The sequence below is a fragment of the Calypte anna genome, chromosome 9, assembly GCF_003957555.1.
Source record: "Calypte anna isolate BGI_N300 chromosome 9, bCalAnn1_v1.p, whole genome shotgun sequence".
NCBI classification, from domain to species: domain Eukaryota; kingdom Metazoa; phylum Chordata; class Aves; order Apodiformes; family Trochilidae; genus Calypte; species Calypte anna.
In genome coordinates, this window is record NC_044255.1 from 16,223,693 (window position 1) to 16,251,292 (window position 27,600).

Below are 27,600 nucleotides of genomic sequence, written 5' to 3' on the forward strand. Positions count from 1 at the left end.
GCAAGCAAAGAGGAGAGTTTCTCTTAGTGACCCAAATCTGGTAAGACTGCAGCATGACCTTTCTCTTTAGCAGACATTGGTGAATCCACTCTGGGCTGCAGTTTTTGGAAACAGATCTGCAGAGAGCGACGACTTACATCTCTGTTCAAGGTGCCTATTTCATACATTTTGGGTTAGCCAACTGGTGTTTTGCCAAATGCTGGTAAAATTATCCTCTGTCTGCTGCAGGCCTATGGACATCGGAGCTGCTTTTCTTAGACCTTGTGGACACCTTAGTAATTATCCCCTAGTGTGCATGAGCTCCAGCATCTCCCTCCCTATCTTCCTCTCCTTCCATACTTGTTCTTTCCTAATGCAGGTTGCAAACACCTGGGTTGTTTTAATTTTGCAAAGTTGTGTTCATTTATTCTGCTTTTTAAGACATATACATTCTCTCTTATATTCAGCTTTGTTTCTCTGGCCACTTAAGGACTGTCAGGCAAAATTTGCTCTGGCAACGCATGGTACAGGACCTTTTAGCTATACTGTTTGGTTCCTGCAACACAGAATATGGGAAGAGTTTGTAATTGGAGTCCTGTGTTGGCCTGGCTTAAGATAAACACTTAAGAATGGGCTAGTGTTCAATTAAAAGTTAGGGTATGAAATTACTTTGCTTCCTTCTTTGTAAGGTGTTAAGGTGAACAGATACCAGGCTCAGTTTAGAGATAACATGACAGAACCCCCACATTGGCATATGAGTCAAATGGAAAATTACCATAAACGGCAATTTACTTAAATTTATTGCAGGAGTTAAATATGGGAAAAATAAAAAGACCTACAAGGAGTAGGACTATGCATATAGTTTGGTTAGTTTTTCCTTTAGTATTGGATGTAATTAGCTCGGCTCTCCTGTTACCTGTTGGTTAGTCTGGTAGGTTTCTGTTCCAGATCTATGCTATGTCACTGGTAAAGTGAAAAAGACATATTGCTGTAATTAGAAACAGGTACTTTTCCTTTCTTTCGATCAAGGGCTTGTGGTTGCAGATTCTTTGAAATATGCAAACTACACTCAGGTCTGTGCCAAATCCAGATCCCTGCTGTGTCCCACAGCGTGCTCCCGTGTATTGCTGGGGGAACTGCAGCATGTACTGTGTATTTTGCCTCTTGTTTTAAAGTTAACACTAGGTTTGTCTGTGGAAACACACATCACTTCCAATTTCCAAGTGCAGATTTGAATGGAATCAGAGAGCATCCTTCCTCCACCAAACATCTGTCTAAAAATCAGTGAAACAACTTGACAGCTTTAGTAGAAGTAGGGTGGCATACTCCAGACACTATGATGTTTAAAAGGGAAATAGGCTGAGCCTAATGCCTAGACAAGTGCATTAAACTGGATGATAATGTATTGTAGTGGAGATTAAGAAAGTTTGGATTTGGTCGGAACATTGATTGCTGGAACACAATTTGTTAAAGCATGTTGCTCGTGAGAAGGTTGGCTAAAAGCCTGATAAACCAAAAATGGGCAGGATTTGTTATGGATAGTTCATATTTATTGAATGAGATTTTTGTATCAAGTGTAGGTATTTTACAAATATCCATCCCTATCCCAAAAGTTTTGTGTATTTTTGACAGTACACAAAGAAAGCTGTGGCAGAAAAAGACATAGGATTGAAATAATATAACAGGTAGATTATCTGTGAAGGACTAATGAAGACCATGGCTGCAGAACCATGCAAACAGATGTGCAAATACCAGTAGAATTACTCATAAAGGGGAATTGATTTCCCTGCAGGGAGGAAAGAATCTCTGGGCAAAGTTTCCTTTTGGATCATTTCAGTTCATAAATTCAGGACCTGGGACAATTCCCCAAAGATTCAGAGGTGCTGGATTCTGTGTCCTGGTGGATATCACTGATACTTTTGGATATGGACTTAAAAACAATAGTGTCCCATGGTATATTGAAGAAAAAGCAAAAACAAACCCAAAAGCCTTAAGGGAGCTAGGTAATGGGAAAAGGATCCAGAAATTCCTGTACAAACATATCTAGAAGTATTTTGCCTAGGATTCCCATTCACTAAAAAGAACCTCAAGGATTAGAAGAATCTTTAGAGAAGAACTGCAAGTGATAGGGGGTGACCAGATAGAGCTAGAGAAAACAGGATTTTTGAGTAAATTTGGCAGATATATGAGGAGATATATGAGAAAGATAAACTTTAAATGGGTACAAATAGCTAGGAATAAATTTTCACATGGTTAACTTCAGTCATATGTTCTGTTGCATGCAGGCAACAAAGAAATTAGTGTCATATATTTTCTTTCTTAGCAACTTTCTTAAATATCAGGATTTCTCAGAATCATTGGACTTGTGTTTTGACTTTTATTGCAATGCAATGGTTTCTGAACCCAGCTGAATAGGAATAACATCTTCTTACAGTGCAAGTCATTACAGTATTTTTTGATTGTTGACCAGTATGCTAGTTACACAGAAAGAGTAAAACCAGGTGCAGATGGAAATATTTTTAAAATTCTTTCTAAAAATAAACAAAAAGTTGGAAGGTTAAACCCAAAATCTGAGCGGCTCTCTTTTGTTCTCAGAGAAGTTGAAATGTCAAGGCCAGACACTGGAAGTACCTTGTATGTCTTTGGCCTAGCACTAAATCTCAAGGTCTCTTTGAATGCCTGGGAGTAGAGATATCACAGAAGGGACTGACCTAGCAGTAGAGAGAGGGAGGTCACTCTGCACTCCAAACCTTCATTTCAGGAACAGGATGACATCCTACACCCAAAATGATTGTAATTCATTTTGAAAGCTGCTGGGTGCCACTTCCCATCTCTTTAAATTCAAAGACTACAGATTTCCTGATATTTAGCCTCTTCAATGGGTCTTGGAATAGTGATAAAAATAATTCATAGAGGGAATACCAGAAATTGTCCTTTTACTTTCAAGTTGGCTGGAAATCTCACTCTTAAGAGACTGCTAGGAGTCTCCCTTAGTAACTTTTCCCTTCCAGGAAGGAGTGCTTTCTGAGCTGGGAATCTGAGTTCACAGCAGCATGGTTGTCACCTTCGTGCCCTGCTTGACATCTTGTCTTGGTAAAGGGCTGAAGATCCATCTCCCAAGGGTCTGGAATAGACTCCAAGTAGCTAAGATTCCTGTTGGGTCTTAGTATTCATCTAGAGCATTCATCTAGAGGTTCTCCCAGGGGTGACCAAATAGCAAGTACTGGCATTCAGGGGATAAATCTGATGTAGTTTGTAGTCCCTGTTTCTTAATTCTGCTCACTGTGCTTGAATCTTACAAAAGAAATCAGTAAAACTTATAGAACCCTGAAGTGGAACTTTCTATTTTGGCACCTCACAAAGTCTGCTAGGCACTTGTGAGGGCACAAAAAAACCCCAGCTTACCCATGACCATCTACATTGTAAACAGGTACCAGCAAAGGAATGGGGAGAAAACCTGGGTGGGCAGAGCTGGAATGTGGGCATCTCTACCTAAAGAACTTTTGTGTCTGGTCTCACCAGTGACAATGCTGGACATATTTCCAGACATCCAGGAGGTGCCAAGATTTTCAATATGAGAAGAGTTAACATTCAAATATTTACTTTATTTTATTTTGCCTTCTCCTGTGATCTCATCCAGTTTCTCATTTTGGAAGAGCTGGGGCCAGTCTTGATTCTGCTACCTTTGAGGCTTCATCCCTCTTGCAGCTCCTGAGTTTGTGCAGTTAAGTGAGAAATGTCACAGCTGTTTCTGTCTTTACATCAGCCCAGGTCCTGATAAAAAAGGATGTAAATGTCATCTGTAAAGGCTAAGAGTTAAATGGCTGAAAGGAGACACTGATTTAAGAAGGAAAGCAAAAACACAGACCACCCACCCTCCCCAAGCCTTTTCTGTAGTTGCTGCAGGCCCTTGGAGCAGCCACACTGACCTGTTGCATGTATTGCTGCTCCCTCTGTCTTTGCCCTGTGGAAGTTGGGGACCTGGTCTTGGCCACCTCTCCAGGTTCTGCAGACCCAGAAAAAAATGGCTAAACATAGTTCAAAGAATTCAGATATCCTGAAACCTTGGCTAGATTGTTCCTGATGGTCTCAAAGTCTCTGTAGCTGGTGGGTGAAGGATGCTGTTTATGGGGGACATTTCCCATGCGAACCAGTGACAGGGGGTTTTGTATGGGGACATCTCCTAGAGGCAATGCATGGTAATATGTAATGTTTTGTGGATCATTACCCTTTAGAGATGCTTAATATTTGTTTGGGCAGACAGTTTTTCCTCTTTGAAGTTGCTGCAACATTTACGAAAGTAATATTTATATTTGGTTGGAAAAGTTGCTTTGCTGTTCCCTGGGGACTTGTGCTGCTCTCTTGAGATGCAGAAATCTGCCTCCTTTTGTTGGAGCCTTTTTATAAAGTTATGTCCAAGAAGTTACTTTTTGAAAAGGAAAAAACCTGTTAAATGCATTTTGAAAAAGGTGTAATTATTTGCATCTCAGTTGGATAAAGGACTATCGTGATAATTTTAAAAATTTGGTTTCCTGGCAAACAAGTTAAGGGATTTATGCTCAGTTGCATTACGCTTTCAAAAAACAAAATGGCCCTAGGGCACACAAGTAAAATTTAAGTGCTTTCATTGTTATTTTAAAATAACTGAAACAAACCATAGTGACTGATTTTTTTTAACAATAGTTTGGCTTCCTAGGGTGGAAAAGTAACCTCAGCTGAGAATTATAGCCACCCACCTTTGTCTTTAGACTCCAGAACAGACAAATAACTTGCTCTTTCCATAGATCTACTTTTATTTTTGTATTAAATTCTTGTTCTCTTCCCATCTTGCTCTTTTTTTGCTTTCCCACTTGCTCTTTCATAGAATCATAGAATTAGCCGGGTTGGAAGGGACCTCAGAGATCATCTAGTCCAACCCTTGACCCACCGGAGCAGTTGCTAGACCATGGCACTGAGTGCCACATCCAGTCTTTTTTTAAATGTCTCCAGGGACGGAGAATCTACCACCTCACTGGGCAGTCCATTCCATAGCCTAATCACCCTCTCCGTGAAGAAATTCTTTCTAATATCTAACCTAAAGCTCCCCTGGCACAACTTAAGACTGTATCCTCTTGTCTTGTTGAAGGTCGTCTGTGAAAAGAGTCCAGTTCCCACCTCGCTACAGCCTCCTTTCAGGTAGTTGTAGACAGCAATGAGGTCTCCCCTGAGCCTCCTCTTCTTCAGGCTGAACAGCCCCAGCTCTCTCAGCCTCTCCTCATAGGGCCTGTGCTCGAGTCCCTTCACCAGCCTGGTTGCCCTCCTTTGGACCTGTTCCAGGACCTCTACATCCTTCTTAAACTGAGGGGCCCAGAACTGGACACAGTACTCGAGGTGTGGCCTAACCAGCGCTGAGTACAGGGGAAGAATCACCTCCCTGGACCTGCTGGTGACGCTGTTTTTGATACAGGCCAGGATGCCATTGGCCACCTGGGCACACTGCTGGCTCATGTTCAGTTTCTTGTCGATGCAAGACAATCTCCTACTCATGCTATCATTCTCTTGCCTCTCTCTTTTTCCTCTTCCCTCTATCCCAAGAGGGCCACTTCTGGAACCACTGAGCTGTGGCTGCACATACACGTGCCAAGGGAAACAAGAATGTTTGGGCTTGGATCAGGTCCTTCACTTAATGGCACGTTTTAAAGACCTGTGATTGTCCTTAGCTACTTCCAGGAGCTTCCCCAAGTCTCAGTGCCATTTTCTGCCTCTGTGCAGCTTTTGAGTCCACCCTTCTTGCTATCTGCAGCCCCTCTTGGCCCTCTGCTCTGCTCTGGAGACTGTCCTCACGCATTCACCCACAGTCATACATGAGAGCCCCAGCCTTGATGAAGACCCACACTTCACTGTAGCACTGATAATAGTAACAAAAGGTGCATGTGGATTTAAGGCCTCTTTTGTCTTTCTCCATGCAAGTTTTTCATACTTTTGCAAGGCATCCAATATTGCTTTGCAGATAAGAGCAGCAGCATGGTAACCTCAGGGCAGGGGAATGGGAAAGAGCTGTAATTATTTGCTGCAAGAGTTTGGTCGTGACAGAGAACAGCCAAATACCTTTAATTGCTGGCAGCAGGTAGGTACTCATCTGTAGAGAAAACACTGTGCAATCTGCTTTGAACTCTTCTGTATCTTGCTAAAAGAGGGGTGAAGACAGTATGAGAAATAGTAGTTAATATAAAAAACTCAGTATTACATTTTAAGCTGACTTAATACTTTGTCTTCTCTCCTGAGAATGGTGATGGTTGAAGGTGAGATGGAAATAAAGGGGAGTGTGTATGCTAAGGAATTACTTTCTGCTGCTTTATCTTTGAAGAGGCGTGTTTTTAAGTTGCATGGCCCTAAAATTCACATATGCTAAGGTACAAAGTGAACTTGTTTGATCTGTCTTTCTGCATTTGTGCTAGGACTGACAAGGATCATTGAAGACAAGAGGGGTTTGCTGCCAGGGTGTTCACTTGTGTACTGTGCAAATACATTCAAGTGAACTTTCTGATTCTTGGGGCAAATACTTCATATGACTTGCTGGGTTGGCAGCTTTTGTGGAGCATTTACAGGCTGAAAGGCATTTTCCTTCTCTTACAGCTTTCTCTTGCTAATCCTTTTTTGTTTTTAATTTTCCTCAATAAAGAAGGAGAAAAGTTCTTTGAACTGTTTTGTCGTAGAGAATGAGATCATCAGTGAATGAACATCACATCAGTGAAAAAATATTAAAAAATAGAACAGCTTGTTCTTTGTTCTTCTGCAAGGTGCCACCAATTCTGCTTTGATTTTAGCATCATATTGGTGTTATCCACAGAAGGTTTTGCAGTGGTTTCAAACCAGATTCTCAAATCAAGGAGCCAAACCTTCCCTAAAACTGCTGCGTGCCTAGTGCAGCATCATGCTCGGGGAGACCTGCCTGTCATAGCTCTTTCACTTGGTAAGCTTTGAGAGGGGATCCACTTCTAGAAAGATGGAGAAATACAAGAGCATTGACTTCTGCCATTCTAGCAGCCTACATGATGGTAAACAAAAAGGGAAATTGTATTCTCTGTGTTCAGTGCCACAAGGGTATTTTAGAACTGTGCTTTTTGCAGTGAGGTGGCAACAGATCCTGTCCCTCTTGCACAGAGCATTGCCTCAAGAGAAGCTTTGGTAGCTGAGTGCCCATCTCTTTCTCTATTTCTACTTGCAGACCTCTGCATGAGAGCTTCCCTTTGCAAAGGGCTTGTTATTGGGTTTTTCAATTCCATGGTGTAATTTCATACAATACTCCTGTCTCCCATCCATCTCTTTTGCAGCATCTCGGTGTTTGTGGAGAGGGGCTAGTAGGGTTCAGCTGGTTAATAAAACATGTATTGCTTGAGTCTAAATGTCATTCTCTGTTGTTAAATGTCTGCCACATAGCAGCTTTGTGGTGCTATGAGTGTGTTGGAGTTCAAATGGGATGACTATTTTGCATCCACTTTCAGATGAAATTATTTTAAGTGAAAAAAATCCCAGAGATCCTAAGTAAAAGAAACCATTCAAGTGCCTTCAGCATTTTTCATTGCAGTACATGCTCTTGCTTCAGCTCTTGCTTTGATGACAGCATATAAGTGTCTGGCTTAATCTCTTGTGCATTCTTATGTAAATTTCTTTTTTTAAAAAAATAATCCTTAAACTGGTACTGTATACCAAGCTTATGGGATTGTTGGGCACCTTTAACTTCACTGCTGGGGAATTTTAAATTTGAGATGGAACAAGTCAGTGGTTTGTAAAGTACTCATTTCTGTAAGAAATTTAGCCTATAAAGTCTATCACAATGGAGAGCTACATGCCAAGACTTGAAGCCTCTGTTTGCTAAAAAAGTAGATTTCTTCATGGAGGTGGAGTAGACCACGTGTAGCAGCCTGTGGTCCATGTGGTGTCCACCCTTTCCCCCTTTGCTCTCTGATAAGACTTTTTCAATAAACTAGTGGTGGTCTAGCTGTTTTCCTTTCATTCAGGTCACATTTTCTTCTTTTCCTTGAGAAATAACGCAAGACTTACAACATGAAATGCTCCTTTTCTGATTGTCATAAAAATTAATGAGACTAGAAAAACTCTTTGCGGACATGGAAGAAAATCCTAGTGAATGATATTTCTCTATCCACAAAGCTCTTTCATTTTAATTAGCAAATAAGCCAGGGCAGAGCAGCAGGCAGGAATTTCTATGCAGGCGTAAGCTGGTATTTTGTCTAACGCATTCAAAGGCAGTGACATGAGAGGAATCTGATTGGTTGATCCTTGTGGTATATTGTCAAGTTCTCTTGGTCTGAATTTTTTGGGGGTGAGGGAGATGGGGTGATTCATACTTGAGCAAGACAAACCCAAGACCTGCCAGTTTGCATTATGTCAATGTATGTAAGAAAATATTTAGATAGAATTTCCATTACAAGTTCAAAAGCAGGGGGCTCACACCAACCCCAGCTTTTAGAAGCTCTGGTGGGAAACCTGAATGAAACTTAACTCTACTCAGTGTGTTTTCATTGGCTAACTCCATGTTTTATTATCTCATGCACTGAGATCTTTCTTGGTTTGTCAATTTTCTACCAAGGAGAAAGAATTCATGTATGTAACAGTGCACATATTGAATTAAAGTGCGATTAAAGGCATGATGTAATGACCTCCTCTCCTTTTCCTTTCACCAATATTTGCCTGCAGGGTCAATACATTACAATATTGACTTCAAAGTATTCAGTATTTTTTTACCTTCTGAGTGTGTTGGCTTCAAGTCTGTGTAATATTAAACTTGTTGGTTGAACTGTTGGTCTAAGACTTACCGTCTAAGTAGTTTCAGGCTTGGATGCCTAATCCATGTAGAGCAGCTTTCAAGGCATGTGATAATATCACAACACAGCTGTAGGCAGCTTTCTGAGGTGAACCATTTAATCTGCAATCTTTTCTCTCAGCTTCCTAACAAGGGGTGGAATTTGTCCCTTGGTGTGCAATGGGATTATTGCCCTCTCCTCCTGCTGCCATCATATTTACTCTCTGCAGGACCTTCCAGTGACTGTAGGTTATGTGGACAAATCTAACCCCCCGACTCTCCTGTCTTCCATGTATGTTTCTGCTGCCTTTACATCTGTGCTCTGTTGAGTGTACAAAAGCAGCACAAAACCCAAGATGATACTTGATGTACTCAAAGTGCTGTGCAAGCATGGCTTGATAAAGTTAAGCTGAAATTGCTGAGAATTCAGTCTCATGGGACAGGTTGGTGCTCACTTATCTGAACTCCCAGCTGGGGGCACACTGGGCTGGGTGGCTCTATGAATACCAGCTTGAACCTTCTCACACTTCTTCCTTTGCATGTATGCATTTGTATTCTCACTCTGTAAATCTAGCACTGGTACCTGTCAGAAGGACACACTGGCAGATGTTCTGCGTGATCACAGCAGCTGAATTTAGGCTTCAAAAACATGACACTCTAGAGAAAGGCTTTGATAATATTCTTTGCAAGGTATATAAACAAACAGGATTGTCACCAGCACGGTATCTTATTATGTTGTCTTTTTTCAGAAGTTAGGAGAAGAAAAAAATATTTATAGATACCAAGAAGTTAGTGAATTCCTCTAAAGAACTTAATGTTATAATTAGGAACCTGCTGCACTTGAAACTATTCCACAAATAAGCACCTCAAATCCAGCCTAGTCCTTCCAGAGAAAACAAAGGCCAATAGGCTTCTTTGGGGATTAGTAAACTAGAATTTCTTGGACCAAGGTACTAATTACTTCCAAAGATGAGGATGATCACTATTTCTAAATCCAAAGTATTGCCTAAACCTTTTCTCTAGGTACTTTGCTCTACCTAGAGAAAAGGTACTTTTCTCTAGCATAGCTTTTGAATGAAGGTATTTGTAGACTGGACTTTAAGCATTAAAAGCCCAATCTGAAGAGAAGGCAGGATAACAGAGTATTTTGTTTGTAGAAAGCTGTGCATCTGCAAAATCAGTGAAGACTTTCCGGGTCCCCAGCAGAAATTTGGACTCAACCAGGGTGTAGTGGAAATGAGTATAGTTTTGAGAACACCAAAACATGTGTGAACTGCTGCTCCATATGTGGGCAACACTGCTCTGCACTGCCTGTGTGCTTGTAAGGTGGGCTCCTATATTTCCTTCTTTTTTCTGTCAGCAAAGGGATAAGAATTGGGCTCACTGTTACAAGCTTCATACTTGGAAACACTTGGTTTTTAAAGAGTTTTTACATATCAACCTCTGTGCTTGACGATTCACTTGTATGAGTATCCACTCATATGTTGTAGCCACAGTGGCTGTGAATTCGTCAGTGTCCTGAGAGTCCACAGCTTTGCTTTTAGGTGGAAGAACTGGAAAAAAGTATAATTTTTGTGAGGCCTAGACATAAGGCAAGAGGGTTGTGGTAGCACTGGGAGAGGAGGAAGAGGGTTCAGAGTTAAACAGATCTGCATTTTGTTTCTACCTGCAGCCTTCTGACTTCCTTGTGCAATTTTAGGGAACTTCGAAGTGGGTGTTCACATCGCGGACGTAAGCTTCTTTGTACTGGAAGAAACAGAACTGGATAAAGTAGCAAGTGAAAGAGCAACTAGTGTCTATCTAGTTCAAAAGGTAAGGGCAACTCTTCTTTATTTCATCTGACAGCTGTGTCTTCATTTACCATAAGTTAATTTTAAAGGTTCATTTTCAAATGCTTGCAATCAAACTTGGTTATTACTGCAGCAAACATACAAACATGATTAAATTGATGGAAATAAAAGCTAAAATAGCTGCTCACTGCCTTGGTGCTACAGAGAGAGCAGAGGATGAAGCTGCAGTTTGTGACCCAATGTCTGTGGGCAGAAACCTTGGTGTCCCTGAGCGTGTCAGCTCAGGAGCAACTTCATGTGAATGGGTCACTGCTCATCTGGAGCTAGTTCAGGGCCCATTGCTGCATAGCTACATTTGCACTGTGCTGAGCATGAGATAAGTCTGACAGAGCCAACTTGGCTGCTCCACTTTGCTGTTGCAGTATTGAAATTTGGTGGAGGTTTTTGTATTTGCCTTCAGTGCAGTAGTAGTAGCTAATCCCTCCCAGAAGTGGATGCACAGCAGACCAGGGTGTAAAACACTTTGTGCAACCTCACATCTTGAGGTATAACAGTATGTCACTGTTATACAGCTCTTCTGTATCTTAAGCACTGGAAAAAACTATTCTTTCATCATACAGTGAAAAGATACTTGAAACTGTACAGATTTTAGTGTAACTGAATCAAACATTAAACCCAAGTTTAAAGTTCACTTCTAAACTTCAAAAATGAACAGTTTCAAGTTTAATATTATGGGAAAGGAAACATCTAGGTTTTGTCTGTGCTTGTCTCCTTTTTAGTTCAATGTGCAGAAACCCTTTCTAACTTATTAGATACAACTGCTGTGCTTGCAGGGAAGCTGGAAAGCCTGGCTGTTAGCGTCCAGGATCAGCTTGAAGTATCAACTACATGAAGAGGAGTGTGGAGACAGCCTCATAAAAGCAGATTATTCTGCCTCTTCCCTCATTCCCATTCAATCAAACCGAAGTCCTTGTCTCCACATCCCTTTCTGGGGTGACAGGACATATTTTGTATAATAAATGAACATACCTTACTTGCTAGTTAGGTTTAGGGTTGATTCTTCCCCTCCCTTCCTGCATGTTCCCAAAGTTGCTGTCTGGGGAGGTTATTGAAATGATGCTTATTCCAGTAGCTTCCTGTGTCCTCTCCACACTTTCCAGATGATGAAATGATTTATTTTGTACTGCTGAAATAAAATTAGGGATTTGATATCAAGCTGTTAACCTTTAATAGCTGTTCTCTGACTTTACTTGTGTAGAAATAGCAAGGCACAGCTCCAGGGGAGCCCAGGGAATCTCTGCATTTTACATCTCCGTGGGTTGCACAGAACAGTCATGATAGCAATGCAGGAGTGCCCAAGCTGGGGTGGTGGCTGTGAGGCCAACTGCAAACTGCTGCTGCAGTGTGGGACCAAGGAATGGCCACACTGGAAAGCCCCAGTTACCAGGGACTTGCTGTTCTCCAGGAGCAGGAAACAGTGCATATCTCATGGGAACAGCAGTTGTGGCACCAGAGTCTCCCAAGTCCTACAGTCTCTCCAGTGAGAAGCCCCTGGCTTCTGCCGTGCTCTGCTTCCCCCTCTGATGGATGGCTCAAAGGCTGTAGTTCACTACAGGAGATGTGTGTTGGCCCAGAGGGGATGTCGCTGGCAGGCAACAAACCTGTCACCCAAGAAGATGTGTCACTTTAAGTCAAAATACTGTGGTTTGAAGGCATGTATTTATTTTTTTTAAGGAGAGAAAGAACTTTTTATATAAATTGAGTAATTCTTCATGAAAATCTGGTTGAATTCAAAAGCTAATTGAGTTTTCTTTCAAAGTGTTTTCCCCCTCCCAGCACCAGTCATGTGCAATGCCAACGTAGGTTGCCTAATGCCCATAATCTTTAGTTGTTTTTCAGCTACCTTGGCCCAATGGTCAGGAGTAGTGTTTTACCCATACTTCTACCCTGCAGAAAATACCTTTTAAGAGTGCAAACTAAGTTGGATTATAAAATGGTCAATATTTTAATTGCAAGAGATGAAAAGGAGAGAGGGATGGGCAAAGGAAAGCAGCCAGGCTGTCCGAAGATGGTAGCATGGCTTTTGTAGAAAATATGCTTTGCTTTGATGGAACTGTTTCCTAAGACAGCTGTGATTCTGCTAGAGGTTAACACTGTATTAATCCTCCCAAAGAAGTTAAATAAAGACACATATTTAGTTTTCCTGAGCCATGGATCCAGAAGAGGAGTTATTTTGTAATTTCTAGCAGTCTATTTAATAAAAGTCAAAAGTTTTGAAATAAGAGTGTATCAGGTTTTAAGAAACAAGAAAACCTAAACAATTTCCTCTTTTTTTGGCACATCGTACAATGTTATTTTAGGTGTGAAGCAGCTCGAGTGAGAGGTCAGCCATAAATCCCTATAATATTTTATTGGTCCTATTTTATACTGGAGATCAAAGATTGGAACTGTAAGCCTATCTTCACATTAAGTCCTGGGACTTTGAAACATTCACTTTTGACACCAGCAGGCTGTCAGGGTGTTGATATTTTGATAATCTCAGGCTGAGCAACAAAGAGTTGCTCGAAATCTGAATTCATAGAAGTGTTGATACAACTCTTGAGCAGAAATCTTGGCTCATAAACAAATTGCCTATTTCCTCTGAGTATCTTTTAGTGTGTAAGCAAGAGGTTTGCTCAGTTAATACAATCCCTCCCCATCAGACTGATGGTGGGAGAAGAGCTCATCCCAGGAGTCAGTTGTAATAACCAACCTGAACCAAGCCTTAGCAGGCAGTCAAAGCAGGATGCCAGCAGAGTGGCCTTGACTGACAGGAGTAAAAATGCCCATGCGACAATGCAAAATAAGAGGTTATTGCTCTTCCTTATTTGTTCCCTTTTCCCTTTGGTTCACTGATCAATTTTCCCCTCTGTTTCTTGAAAAGATGCTACAGTGAGTCCATTGTTGAGAGCCATGCTGGCTAACACGTTCTGAGCCTGGCCAGTGGGTCAGGCCTGGCTGCAGCAGATGTTTCTGATTTTAAGGGGGATGGGGAGTTTTGTTATCCCAGTATGTGTGCACTCTCTCCCACTGCCCAGCTCCCTAGGAATGAGTCTGGGGCTGGAAACTTGTTTCTGGAAGTACTTTATTAGCCAAAGGAGCAAACAAAACAAAAAATAAAACAATGGGCTCTCATAAGCAAGAGGTCTTCCTACGTCCAAAGTGAATCCACCATGTAGAGGAGTCAGCTGTTAAGCAGTTTGGCCAGCCGTGGTAACAGGTCTATGTATTATCAAACCCGAGGACAATGATGTGTAGGAAACCTCCCAGCCCTGGTAGTCCCCTCTCTTTGATTTTCCCTTGATGCCCACCGGGATGTTTGGCTGCCTGTGGGAAGAGCTGACTGTGGAGGGGGAGCTGTTGGACAGCACTGGAGCACAAAATCTCAAGTTGTGTATGGTTGTGCTGGAAATTTTGCATGTAGGACTTGGAAATATAGAGCAAGAAATCCTCTGTCTGTGATTTGATTTGAATTGCAGACCCGCAGCTGTGTGTGTTGTGTGTATCAGTCTTTTACTCAAAGAAGTGTCCTTTCCAGGATCTCTCTGGCTGTGGTAGGCTTGTGGGGAATGGTGTTGTCTTTTATTAGTCTGACTGGTAGAGGGGGATGAAAACCAGAAAAGTTTTCACCACCCAAGCCTTTCTTCAGCCCTGATTTCTATGATACATTCATTAGAAAGATTTCCTGGGGACTGTAGATCTTTTCTTTCACCAGGAAAGTTTTTTCCTTAGCCCTGCTGGATCTGTCCAACTGCACTTCTAGATTCGACTACATTTATACATCCATCTGTTCCAACTTCATGAGCCCTGTATAAACCCAGGTAACTTTATTTCCACCTGCAGTAAACCCAAGCTGAATTATGTGATCCACAACATAGGCAGATCCTTGGCAATTTGCTAAGGAAACCACTTTGCACTGGAGGTGGTACCCTCGGCAGTGGTTCAGCTAGCTGGATTTCTGCATGCCGTGGCACTCCGCAGGGCAGCTGGCAGACACAGCTGTCTTTTGGCAGACAGTCATGGGAAGGGCAAAGCATTTAAAAGCATTTAAAATATGCTGGGCAGTGTCTGGATTAAATGAGGCGATGCTACGTAACCCTGATATTTTGCAAATCTGGGCATTAAAGACTTACTTAGGGAAATCTTCTCTCATCCTGTGTCTCCTTCAAAAAGAGATGAAGATAATCCTATTGCAAAAGTTCCTTTGGTCAGCCCCTGGGACAACTCCTAAAGCATCTGGCTCTCCAAGTGTGATGCAATTGTGACATCTTTGTATGTTAAATGCTGGACTTGCAACTACTAAGAATCCTTTCAGCCTGTAACCGTATCATGCTAAGGGAAAAGGAAATGTGTATTTGTAAAAAACTTCTGTGCTTTGCACCAGCTGGTTTATTCTCCATGTAGAGTGTGAAGAGGAACCATGATGTTAAAGCAGGGGGAAGCAGTTAGCCAAGACTGTCATGATGTTGCAAACAGGTTTCTCCTACTAATTCTATAAGGTAGACAAAATTCAAATACCTTCAACACAAGGCCACATTGTCATGTTATGTATGTATTTGCTGATCCCAGGAAAAGGTTGATTGAATTCTCCATCTCCTTTGTGGCTTCTTCCATGACTTGGGCTAAGTTACTTCTGAAGTTTTTCTCCTATAGAACAAGGGTAATGCAGATTGAAGCTTCCCTATTTAACAGTAGATTTGTTACAGCTAATTGCATGGTGATTAGTGCTGTAATTATGAGCTGAGTTAAAGCTTTGCTTGTGTTTCACATCATTGAAAGCCCTTCCATAGAATTATAGCCTCTTGAATCAGATATTAATCCTGTGCAAGTACACTTAAAACAAGCATCCTGTCGTTTCATTTGGGCTATTCTTCGTGGATGGGTTTTCATGTTTCACGTAGACATTTTTTTAGCAGACTGTTATTGCTTTGGGAGATGTCAAGGGAAAGAGGATTTGCTAAGGCACAGAAATATTCAATAAGTGCAGGACATTATCAGATTATCTATCACAGAACAGGGGAGAGAGAAAAGCCAGTAACTGCAGCTTTTAATTTGTGTGGAAAAGGGCATATAAGAGCTTTTATTAAATTACTGCACTTTGTTCACTGTGACCTGAACTTCAGGGTCTCATGGTGGTCGTGGGTGACCTTAGGCAGGCAGGGGTTTCCGATAGCCTATAAATCTATTTTCTCTCCTTTCTGCTACGGGCTGGCACTGCTCATGCTAAATTTATAACCTTGTGGTGTGTGGGTCCTTCTAGGCAGCATGGCAGAGCTCACGTACTGATCTGTGAGTTATGAATGTCCTGGTATTGTTAACTTACTTTTCACAACTGGAATAACACAGTTGATGGCCTTTGTGTTGCGGGAAGCAGCTTATCATAATCTGTGCCCTTGTGACCTTCCAGCTGAACCAGTCCTGCTTATTCATGTTGCAAGTGACTCCTTGACAGCCACAGACCGTTCAGTTAACCTTTTGGCATTAATATGCACTGGAATTAGAATGGATTTATAGCCATGGTCTGGTGCCAGACCACAAATGTGATTAAATATTTAAAGAGTCTTTCCTTCAAAGGTAAATATAAAGTGTGTGCACTGGAGGAGCAAATGGATATCTGAGACTTTTTCCTACTGTTTTGAGGAACAGTTGTTGTTCCCTTGGCATCTAGGTAGAAAAAGTTGTGTCTGAAATCACCAAGTTGGTGTCCCAGAGTTTGGAAGAGCTGGGTTTTGCATGCCAGTCAGCTTCCTGCAGGTCCTGTATTTACAGGGTGTCACTTGGAGCAATCAAAATAGAAACTAAAGTAGCTAAAGTATTTTTTGGCAACTAAGTAGAGCTGTTCTCTCTGTGTTTCTCTGGAATGCTCCAGCTTACACTGCCACTCAAAGTAAACAAGAGGCATAACCTGGTTCCTTTTTGAGGGCAATACCCAAAGGTAAGTAATGAGAAGAGAAGTAACAATGTGAACCTCTAATAATTAGGTTTGCTTCTTTAAGCAGTTGTTAAATGTTGTATTTACTGCAGATTTCTCCTGGGAAATAAGTCAGGACTGTTTAAAGACTTGGAGCTGCTCAGGTTTACTCTAGTGTGAATATACTCTGAAGCTTTTGCTTTGTTGCTGTAGTCAGGTGAGTAATTCGTTATTTGGTAAGTCAGTGTTCAGCAGCAGCAATATTGATTAGTTGTAAGGAATTAGGGCACAGGCTGAAAAATCCTTGCCAGGAATTTCTCTTTACAGACATTTTGTTCAGATGAAGTTGAGTATAGTAAAACAATAATTATTCTCCCTCTGTTTGCAAACATTATGTTCAGTAGCCATGAAACAGGTGCATGGTCCTGTCTCTGCTATGAAGCTTGGCTCAGTTGTTATTAAAGCCACACACTGCTCCCAAAGTTCTTGGGAGAAGCTTCATTTGTGCTTTGCAGAGAGTGGACTTCCATTACTTGCCTGGTTACACAGACTTCAGCAGCAAAGGAAGAAACACAGTTCCCAAACCCAAGCACTTTAGCTCCTGACTTCCAGCACCATGTTTCTTCAACATCAAGTTTCCTGCTGTGCTGAGCCTTCCTTATTCTTTCCAGTATCAAAACATGAAAAAAAGTAGAAAACAGAGCAAATGTTGTGACCTTACTGTGGAGTGAAGTGTGAAGTGTTTGTGTAACTGGGGATGCAGGGTGCTCCAGGGGGCTTAATCTGTACCTCAGAGTGGAGTGCTGAGAATGGTTCACAGGTGGGAGACTGACAGCTACCTCTGGTCTCACTGCAGGACAGGGCTGATATGAGTGTTGGTGACCTCAGCAGTGTCTGACTTTCCCTCTTTTCAGAGGATCTGCATTACTTACTCATCCAGTGCAGCATGCTGTTCACCATGCAATGTAGCTCTGGCATGGGTGATGAATCCCAGAGCTACAACGCAACATCTACCACAAAGAATGTGTTTTCTCCCTTTATGCATTGTTGACCCTCTCTTTTACCTACTGGTCATGGAAGCTTAGCCACAGACAAATGGCTACAAGAAGCCCTTATCTCACCAAGGTGTTCTTCTCTTCCAGGTGATCCCGATGCTTCCCAAGCTGCTCTGTGAGGAATTATGCAGTCTCAATCCCATGCGAGATAGGCTGACGTTCTCTGTGATGTGGAAGATGACTCCAGAAGGCAAGGTACCTTAAGTAGTGGGCTGTCATATTGCTAATCAGTCCTCTTTTGGTGGTAATCAGACCCCACTTTTGCAAACAGAGTGGTAAAAATGCCATCCTTTAACACTGAGGTGCAAAGAAAGAACTTCATTTTGAACAGTACTGGAGGACTCTTCCTCTATCTCATTTTAGCAATGAGATACCGTGGATCTTCCAACTGGAATAAACTCACAGCATGGTGGGGAAGTGAAGAGAATTTTTATGAATCTCAGGAACAGAGCATTTCCTGCTCCTTGCCAGATCACCCACCCATTTAATGTCTTGCCTCCAGCAGAGGCTCATGGCTAATGCTTTGGGAGGGACAAGATGTTCCCTCCCCTACTCCAGGCCTGCCTTGTGCTTCTGGATGGTTGTGCAATGCAGTGGATGAAGGCAGTAACTCTCTGTGGCATCTCTGGTAAACAGACTATTTCATTCTTCTTCAGAGTTGCAAATTAAATCGATCCAAATAAAATATGGTAGCTCTTCAGCAAAGACAGAGCTCCATCCTCTGCATGTGTTATTCCCAAGAAGCAGGTGGAGAGGCTGTCTGTTAGTACAGCAAGCTTCCTTCAGTTGTCTGTTAGCTCTTCCCAAGTCTTTGTTTCTCCACATTTCTCTCCTGTACCCTTTGTGGTACCCTAGCAATCTCCTCTTCATTGGTCACGGAGTCCCCTCAATAATCAAGGCGGTCTGAAGACTGCTGCTGCCACAGGACTCTCTGATCTATGCAAAGTACCCTTTGTACTTAAAATTATTTTTTATTAACCAGTGTTGTGTTCATGCACATTTCTGTGGAGAATATTTCTTGTGCTAATTTGGTAGTTCTTCACAAATATTAGCTTTACTTCCTTCTTACTGTCCATACGGCTTGAGAGGATGCTGAATCTTGTTTTTTGCTTTAGCAAAATACATTTCCAATCCTGTATCTGTGTTTCTCCAGTGGGTCTCTGCTCTGGCACTGAGAGGATTTTTGTTTGTTTGCTGTGGCAAGCAGCTCACTTCTTACAGCAACAGCATGATTACTCATGGGACCTTCTAGTAGCAGTTAGTTGGTTGGCCTTTTATTGACTCTGAGTGGTCTTTGAACAGCTAATAGTCAATTCTTAATTAAAATAAGCTTTTAATTAAATCTTGTCTCTTGTGCTCTGCAATATATACGTTATTTGCTTTTCAAACAGTGTTCAGACCAACCCTGTCAGGCCAGTGGGAAAACAGAGGAGCTGCAGCATCTGTGTCAGGCCTGCTCAGGAGCAGTGCAGGAGCAGTGGTCTAGGCCATGACCACACTGCCCCTTGGGAAGCAGATTGCCTGCAGCCATCTCAGCAAACTGGTTTCTTCTCAGAGGCCTTCCAGGACTGCAGTCTTAATCAAGGTCACTTGATTTGAATATCAGGAGAAGTCTAGAGAAGAATTTACTCCTTATAAGAGGAAAAGTGGTTGCAGGCCTTTTGCACGTGTGGGCATTTGTTCAAGAGCTTATCTGTGGGTTGGAACAGAGCATATCTCCTGTCTTTCTAGGTGTTACTGCAGCCTCATCTCAGTGTAAATACTATAACAAGCTTTCCTAGGCTCTGCTGGGTGAAGGGAGGTGAGTGAAAGGCCTTTGGACTTCAGCTGGTGGTGAAGAGCCACAAGAACATAGACACTGAGGAGAGGGCATTACTTAGTAATGGACAGATAAAAACCAAAGAGTACTTTTTGCACCATGTGTGCACAGCAGGGTTCTAACTTTGAGCTTGCAAAGCAGAGCCTGACTGCACTACTAGAAGTGGGAGCTGATCTGAGCTCCCACTGTTACTGCTCCAGAGCAAATAAGCCGGGAGCTAATGCATCTTCCATGGAAAAGCCACCAAGATTTTTGTCACCTGAATCTTGCTATTGATAAGTTGCTGGGGTTTCTAATTCTTGTTTCTTTTAGAAAAATAATGCCAGACTCAGCTGTTTCTGGGATAGAGACTCTTTCTTTTTTCTGTTGCTTTTGGGTTCTGGAGTTTCTACCTTTTAGTTTTCCATGAGTGTAACAAAATGCTGTCTGAGCAGCACTGCATATTTCTCAATGGACTCCAGTGGGACAGGGTGACATGATGTATCTTGAGATGATTTTCCAAGGGCAAAGGCGTTAACCATATTGTTGCATCTGTGCTGTTCTTCAGAAGCAGATCTGGGCGTTTATAGGAACAACGTAGCATGTTCTTGTTTGCATGCAGTCAACAGAAAGATATTTGAAAACAAACGATGCAACTCTCCTTTTTAAGTTATTGCCTGCTGATGTTTGAAGAACAGCCCTGCGGGTTCCTTCTACCAGTGAAGAAGAGAAATTGCTTCACTCTGAAACAAACTATACAGGCTCAAAACTGTTGTCGTCAGCCAGGATATGATGAAGGCACTGCCTTGTGTGGAGAAAGTCCTCAGCCTCTTGCACAGCTGCGTCACAACCTCAAAGAGACTTACACCACCAGAGATTGTGCTAATGGGAAGGTTTCATGTGAAATGGAGTATTTTAGGGACAGCCCCTGGTTGCTCGACCACATATTGAAGACGTGGAATGTGATCTGCTGTGGTTTAGATGGTTCTTTGCACGTGTGTGTCTGCATATTGCCACCCCTGCACTCAGTAACCTTTGAGTCAGCCAGCTACAGCTGGGCTGCAGCTCTCATGAGCTCTATGAAAGATGGAAACCAGGTAGAGGAGAGAGGTCCAAGCAGTTTCTATGTGATGGAACATATTATTAGACAATAGAGAACCTGTATGGACAAATGGCCTTCTGATAGCCTCAGTATGAGAAGCTATTCACTTAAAGTTCAGTCAGTGATGAGGTCTGCTGTCATTCCTCCAGTGTTCATACAGCTTCCCAAACTTTTGTACACTGGAAGAATAAGTCATCAAATCTGTTTACACTTTTCAATTTTGCAGATCCTTGATGAATGGTTTGGGCGGACGGTCATCTGCTCCTGTGTGAAACTAAGCTATGACCATGCACAGAGTATGATTGAAAGCCCAGGGAAGGTGTTCTCACCTGAAGAACTTCCTCCTGTCTCCCCTCAACACTCCATAGCTGAGATCCAGCAAGCTGTGCTGAACCTGCATCAGATTGCCCAGCACCTTCGCAAGCAGCGCTTCGTCGGTGGTGCTCTCCGCTTAGACCAGGTGAGTGAATCCAGTGAAGCAATTTCATGTTATGCTCCCTAAGGTTTTCTTGATCAGTCTAAAAACTGCGGAATAGAAAATAATAGAAAGGCAGGTTTGTGTGCCAGTGTCTTCTTAAAAGCAGCATCAAAGTATGTACCAAAAGCACTAAGTAGGATGAAAAGAAAAGACTTTCTGTTTTTCAAAGAGTGATCCATCTTCCAACATTTCTCAAGGTCTTAAAACCCTGGTGGAGTGAGTAAGTAACACAGTGAAACACATCACGACAGTGTAATTCATTATCGTGCAGTTCAGATTATCCTTCGTGTACATTTCACTGGGAAAGGCTCATTCTTGACATTTATTTCTGTGCTTGCAATACTCATGTTTTCCACAGTTTTCGTAGCAGTTCTCAGGGCAGGGAAAATGACTAAATGTTATCTAAGCTAATACTTAAAAGTGTTGGGTGTGTTTCAGAGAGTGAAATGTTAGTGAGGAGGTTTTCTGTACGGGGTGATTTAAATAATCTTATATCAGTTATGTGTCATTTCTATTTTACAAGTAGATCCAGATAGTTTAGACTGTCACAGCAAAAATACTTTTGTGTTTGAGCTTCAGCTACTCTGAAGTGGCTTCTGACAGCTTTTGTGGATAGGTGGTTCCAGTAATTGATAGAACCCAGTGGCCTTCCTGAGCAGGAGATGAAATAATCTCTTAATGTAAGGAAGCTCTATTGTTTCATTCTGCAAAATGAGCATGAGTCAACATAAGGATATTGGTGAGAAAGAAGCTGGTGTACTGAGATGTGTAAACAGAACTATTGTATGTAAAAGGTGTGTTGTAACCCTTCCATTTTACTCAGCATTGTGGTGCTGTCTCCAGTTGCAGGGAAGTCTAATTTTAGAGAAATCATTGCAGAGCAAAAGATCAATGAGTGAGTGATCTGTGGCCTTCCCCAGCAGAACGCATGGCTTAGCCTGGCAAAAGGAGAGGCAGTATGCTGTTCCCTAGGTCTCAAATGGTCAGGAACAGGAACAACAGTCCACAGTGACTCAGGGCTGTGGCCCAGAAAGGTCACCAGGTGCATTACACAGGCCACACTAACAGTGTGGTACTGAGCAGTCACTGTATGTGCATGAATTGGGTACCTGTTATCAAACTGATTTCAAGATAAGTATGCTTTAAAATAGTTGTGACATTTACAATGGGAGGATTTGGCCAGGGAAGCATCCTGTTCTAGTGATAACTTGTAAAAGATTAGTGGTGTTTGGTTTTGATCTCTGCTGGTGCAGAGAACATATTGGAGCATCGCTTGTGAGGCCAGGATTAAAAGCCACTGCTAAGACTGCCAGAGATCTCTGCACAGCCTTGTTCCTAACCAAAATGGTGACTGGATTATATCTCACAAGTGGCACTTTATGCTGTGCAGAATACCTCTTCCCTGTCAAGAGTGTCAGAGCAAAATTAATGATCTTGGCAAAAGAAATGTATTTTAGTTCAAGGGACACTTTCACCATACTTACTCTTTCCAAGTACTGCCTTGCTGTCTGCATTTTCATAAGCAACACCCTGCCCAGCACATGGAGAAAGCACTTAGTTTATGGCCTGAGTACAAACACTATGTGAAGGAACAGGTGTGTGGACATGGCCAGTGGCATATGACTAGACAAAGCAATCTGTAGCTTTTCACAGGAGATGAGTTCCTCTGCCTTTGCTTTCCCACTTTCCTGAGTTCACACGGATGCAGTTGTGTGCTAGGTCCAACTTCCAGCCCTGTGCAAGCAAGCAAGGGTGTTTCCAAATGGGAAACACACCTTTCTAATCACTGGACCTCTCACTGATTTCCTGTTGAGTAATGTAAATCCTGAACAATGAAAGACAAACTACATCAGGAAACTAGGGCAATGAATTATCAGATTCCAAATAAATAAGTGAGCGAAGGAAATGATCATCCCACAGTCATAAGGGAGGGGATGGCTGGGCATGAATGACTCCAGTGCTTTTTTTTCCAGGGGATGTGAGCCCTCTTCCTATACATTGCATTACGTTTGGGGTCACTCCTGATGGAGCAGCAATGGCTTGCTTCCACTCTGCCATTTTTCATCGTGACTTCCTATTGGTATTAAAAAAAAATGACTGGGAGAAGAATCTGTCCTGTTTTGCCACTGATCATGGTGGCCTGGAGCTGGTGGTCCCCCACATTTTTCCCTTTGGAAAAGTATCAGTCCTCCCCCATAGCATCCCTATAATTTGGGATTTGTTCCCCAAAACTAAGAACATTTCTCAAATGAAGCCATTCGTGTGTGTATCTCTGTAATAACAGAAACACTGATTGGCCAGGGAACCTCTTACACATGACACAGGATGGCTCCACTGAGGTCCCACAGGGTCAGGCTGTCTGTGCTCTGGCAAGGTGAATTTTTCCTGTTTGAATGGCACTGCTGAATTTTTATGACCTAGTGTGATTTTATATTTTAGCAGTAACATTAGAAGCAGAAATCTCTAGCTCAGTGAATGAAGAGTATATTTTATTCTTTTTAGTAACTTGGGAATTATATATCTGTGTCACACAGAAGACCTTGAAACAAATTCCAGAGGTAATACATGATCTTGAAATCTGGGGATTTGTGGATTCGGTGTGTATGTGTCTCTTTGGGGTTGTGTAATTTTGAATTCCTGCCTCGGTTCAGTCTTGGTCATGTCACTCTTTTAGCCCCAGTTCCATTTATGCCTCTGCAGTGGTCTGTAGGGGAATCCTGTTGCATTGGACCTTGAGTCTAGGGACACATCAGTCACTCTGTAAGCTCTTGCTGTCCCCATAGGCCCCTTCTGGGGCTTTTTCCCTAGAATATGATTTCCTGTGCTGCCTGCCAGCTTTCTAGCTCCAAAAGGCAGCTGAATAGTTAGCTTTAAAGGTTTAAATCTTTGCACCTTCAGCGGCAGAGGAGCTTATGAAACTTTGTTCACACAGACAGAGATTAATGTATTTCTTTTAGTTCTCATTTGGAGCTGCAGCTTTTAGATGTAAAGGCAAGAAGTGCCTTGTACTGTGGCTTTGAGAAAAAGTGTTCAGATATATACAATATTGTCTTTCCCCACCCCTAGACTCCTTCCTGCCCAGGACGATGAAATGCCATCCCTGTGCTGTCCTCTCACAGCTCTCGGTGGCTGCACCCACACTGTAAATTGGAGCAAGGATCTGACCTGGTTTAAACACTAAAGTGAGCACAACCCACAACTTTCCCTTTTTTTTTTTTTTCCTGGCCAGGTTACTTTAAAGCTGGATCACTTCCCCGAACCGCAGCTTTTAGAAACACTAGCCAGAGAATCAGATAAAAACTTGCTTTCAACAAAAAATATCAGGTTTGCAGAAAAGCTCTTTAGCTCAAGCCTGCCTAGAGGAGGCCCGCTGATTAATGGTTCTCTTTTTGGCCTCAGCAGTTTATAAATTAATCACGAGGACAGATGCCTACAAGAAGACAGGTTAAAAAGGATTTTTGTGTGTATTTAAAATGAGAATACCCCGGGATGCTGATCTGTCTCTATGACAACTGTCTGTGAGCTGAGCGGTAGCTTTTGTTGTGCCCATGATTCTGCCTTTGCCAGCACACTTACACCTGGGTGCTCAAAGTGTTGGCATTGACCAAAGCTGATTGTGAGAACAACCCGAAGTACATTTATGTTAGACCAGCTAATGGCATTGAATTGTTTGCTAGAATAGCTTCTCTCCTTGTTTTCTGTGCAGCAGACATTCAGCTTTGCAGGTGTGTGCAAAAAGGGAAGAAGAAAAGGATTAAAATGGCAAAGATGAGAATGTTACATAAATGGAAGGGTTGAATTGCAAGTGAAATGATCTCACTTCTGCTTGTTCCCAGCCTGTGTGCTGTGCCGCTGTCTCATCGTCAGACCAAGAGTTGCTTTTCTCTTTGAATCTCTATTGTTTTGAATAACTTAAGAATAAAATTTATCCTTAAGCATAGCTTTGTTTAATTCAGGTTGGTTAGACTCCTGAAGTAATGGACCATTGCTGCATCAGGAAACAAGCATAAAGACTCCAAACACCAGAACACCTGCAGAACACCAGCTCCAAAACACAGAGGTATCTGGCATTACTGGGTGTACTAGCCAGCTCTGTGTAGTTTTTGAAGCTCTCATAAATTACTCTGCCTGCTTGATGCAAACAGCTCTTAGTAGTTGACTTGAGCCATCCACACACAGAAAACAAGGAAGAAGAAGGACATCATATCTGGAGGATGTGCCACTGTATGTTGGGAAGTTTTGTATTTAGTTGTGGCTAATGGAGTAGGACAGAGACACATATTTTTAGACAGTAGCTCCTGCTAATGCCCTTTAATTGGAAATCTCAAGAACTAGAGATGAGAGTGAGTTACTATCACCACTAAAGTTTTCCAGTATGAATGACTGTTGAAAATAATTATGGGAAATGTCATAATCCCTAACTCATGGTTGTATCGGAAGCATTCAAGACTTCTTCTCTTGCTATGTGGAAGTAATAAACGCTGCTGCCCTGGTTCAACAGTCAGCATGTGCAAAATACAATATATTTGTATATGAATGAAAGGCATTTAGGGTTGGAAGAGCTGTTTAAATGAGGCAGCAAAGGGCTATAATATCGTATAAACCTCAGTTAACTGAATATGCCTATGTTTTCCTTATAGTGTGATCTGAATTTGTCTTAAATGCTGTTGGGGCAGGAAGACCATCCTGGCTTGAGTAGTCTGTGGTGTGATGTTTAGGTTTTCTAGCCATGGCTGCTGTATGTGCTACCCCTGCACATTCTGAATGCACACAGCTTTCTGAGGAGGAGCAAATGATTTTGCTCCAACCTCTGATTCTTGGATGAATCTCTCCAGAGAGCTCTCTCCAGAGAGCATTGTGTTGGTTTTTTTTTGTTGTTTTTGTTGTTGTTTTTTGGCCAGTCTCAAAGAAAAAGTGGTGGTGCTCATCATCTATAACACTGGTACCAAATTAATCTCATATTTGGTTTCCCTCAGGATAGGTTGAGGTGTGTACCTGCTTTTGGTCCAAGAGAAAACCCAAAAGAACCATTTATAAAATCCTGAAAACTGCTATGATATCTCCCCAAAGGGAGCAACAGCAACAGTGCATGAATGAGGCCGGGCAGGCTGTATGTATGTTAAAATAAATGGAAATGCAGACTGACAAGGAGCTTTCACTATTCACTTCCTATCACAATTCTACCATTGTCTGCTCCTTCTCTTTGATGTCTGGTTAGAGACATCACTGATACCCAGAATGGGGACAGCAGGTGCTATACAATCATTCTGGACAGTTGCTTATACTCTGTGGTACATAAGGCAGCTGGGGGGCTGCTGGATGTACTTGGAGATTAGTTTTCTTTAGGGATTTTGTGTCTTTTGCATAGCCCCAGTAATACATCAAAATGAGCATCCAGGGCCACAGCTTTCTACTGGGGAATAGTACTGTTCCCCAGGGGAATAATCAAAATGCATTTGTAAAGGTGTGTTAGCAATGTAGTACTGATTTTCAAAATTTTCAACTTTCCTACACTACCACAGTGGGATGTGGTTCTTTGCAAATATGAAGTGGCATCATTGTCATCAGGAGCAGCCAATGGCTCAGGTCAGGCAGTTTGGCATGCACTGAGGATGCACACAGGAAGGAGATGTTTGGGATCATGTTATGGAGGAAGTCTGTGTTAGCTGAGCATCTTTCTGCTTGCACAGAGCTGTTTGCATTTCCAGTAAGCTTTAAAACATTTTGATTAAATTAGGATTTTAAGTGGAAAGCCCTCAGAATCTCGTGTTTTGCCTTGGGATTTTAATGAAGTCCTCCCGGGGGTGTATGTAGGATTGATGTCCTCATACATGTCCTGCTGTTCCCCAGTTGTTCTTTTAGAGCTGAGCAGCTGTGTCCCAGCAGGAGCAGGTGGTGAAGTGGTCAAGCTGGCTTCAGCAGCGGGGGGTAGTTGGATGCTGGAGCACAGGGCTCGGCTTTAGAGCATCATGCTGGGAGCCACTGCAGCCAGATGTCTGGGCACACTCAGCCAGGAAGGAGCTCCCCACACAGTGGTGCTCTGGCATTAATTTGCCATCAGTAATGCAAGAGCGGGTTATGACTTTATTCTTCCTGGAGTAAGTATTCCAGCCACTAGCTCAGATACTCAATTTTCCAGTCATGTACTAGCATTTTTCTTCTAAACAAACACAGCTTAACCTTTGAGTTTTATTAAATCTACCACAGATCTGCAAACTCAGAAACCCCTCTGAAAAGAAGCTGTCTTACACTCTAATTTTGAGATGCTGTCTCTCATGGCAATAATTTATTTCATCTGCCAGCCTCAGAGAAGCTATCAGAGCAGAGGCCCACTCCATCCTTCCAGCATTGGGAATGGCATGAAGAGGTGAAGCAGATGCTTGAACTCACGTGGTGAGTCAGTGAGAGCTGACAGGACACTCTTTTCCCAATTCCCAGGCCAAATCCAGCATCTTAGGCCAGTGCTGACCATTCTCTTCCTCTTGTGTTTATTACCAACAGCTACTGGGTAAGAACTGGCCCTTTTTTGTTTCTGCTGTTTATTGCTGGTCCAGTTAAGGTTAAGTTTTTTCATTCGTGTTCCCCAGCAGGTACTTTCCCAGTGCAGAGCAGAAAAACAAGCAGAGTCAACATGAGGGGCTGAAT

At 42.3% G+C, this 27,600-nt stretch overlaps 1 protein-coding gene across 4 annotated transcripts in view; it reads left to right on the forward strand.

Moving 5' to 3' along the window:
- Positions 1–27,600, forward strand: part of DIS3L2 (DIS3 like 3'-5' exoribonuclease 2) — a 178,309-nt gene that overhangs the window by 96,602 nt on the left and 54,107 nt on the right. For all 4 annotated transcript variants that reach the window (XM_030455829.1, XM_030455830.1, XM_030455832.1 and 1 more), the window contains 3 exons: positions 10,482–10,594; positions 17,665–17,772; positions 20,704–20,937. In XM_030455829.1, coding sequence (XP_030311689.1) covers positions 10,482–10,594; positions 17,665–17,772; positions 20,704–20,937 — 455 coding nt within the window. The remainder of the gene's footprint in view (positions 1–10,481; positions 10,595–17,664; positions 17,773–20,703; positions 20,938–27,600) is intronic.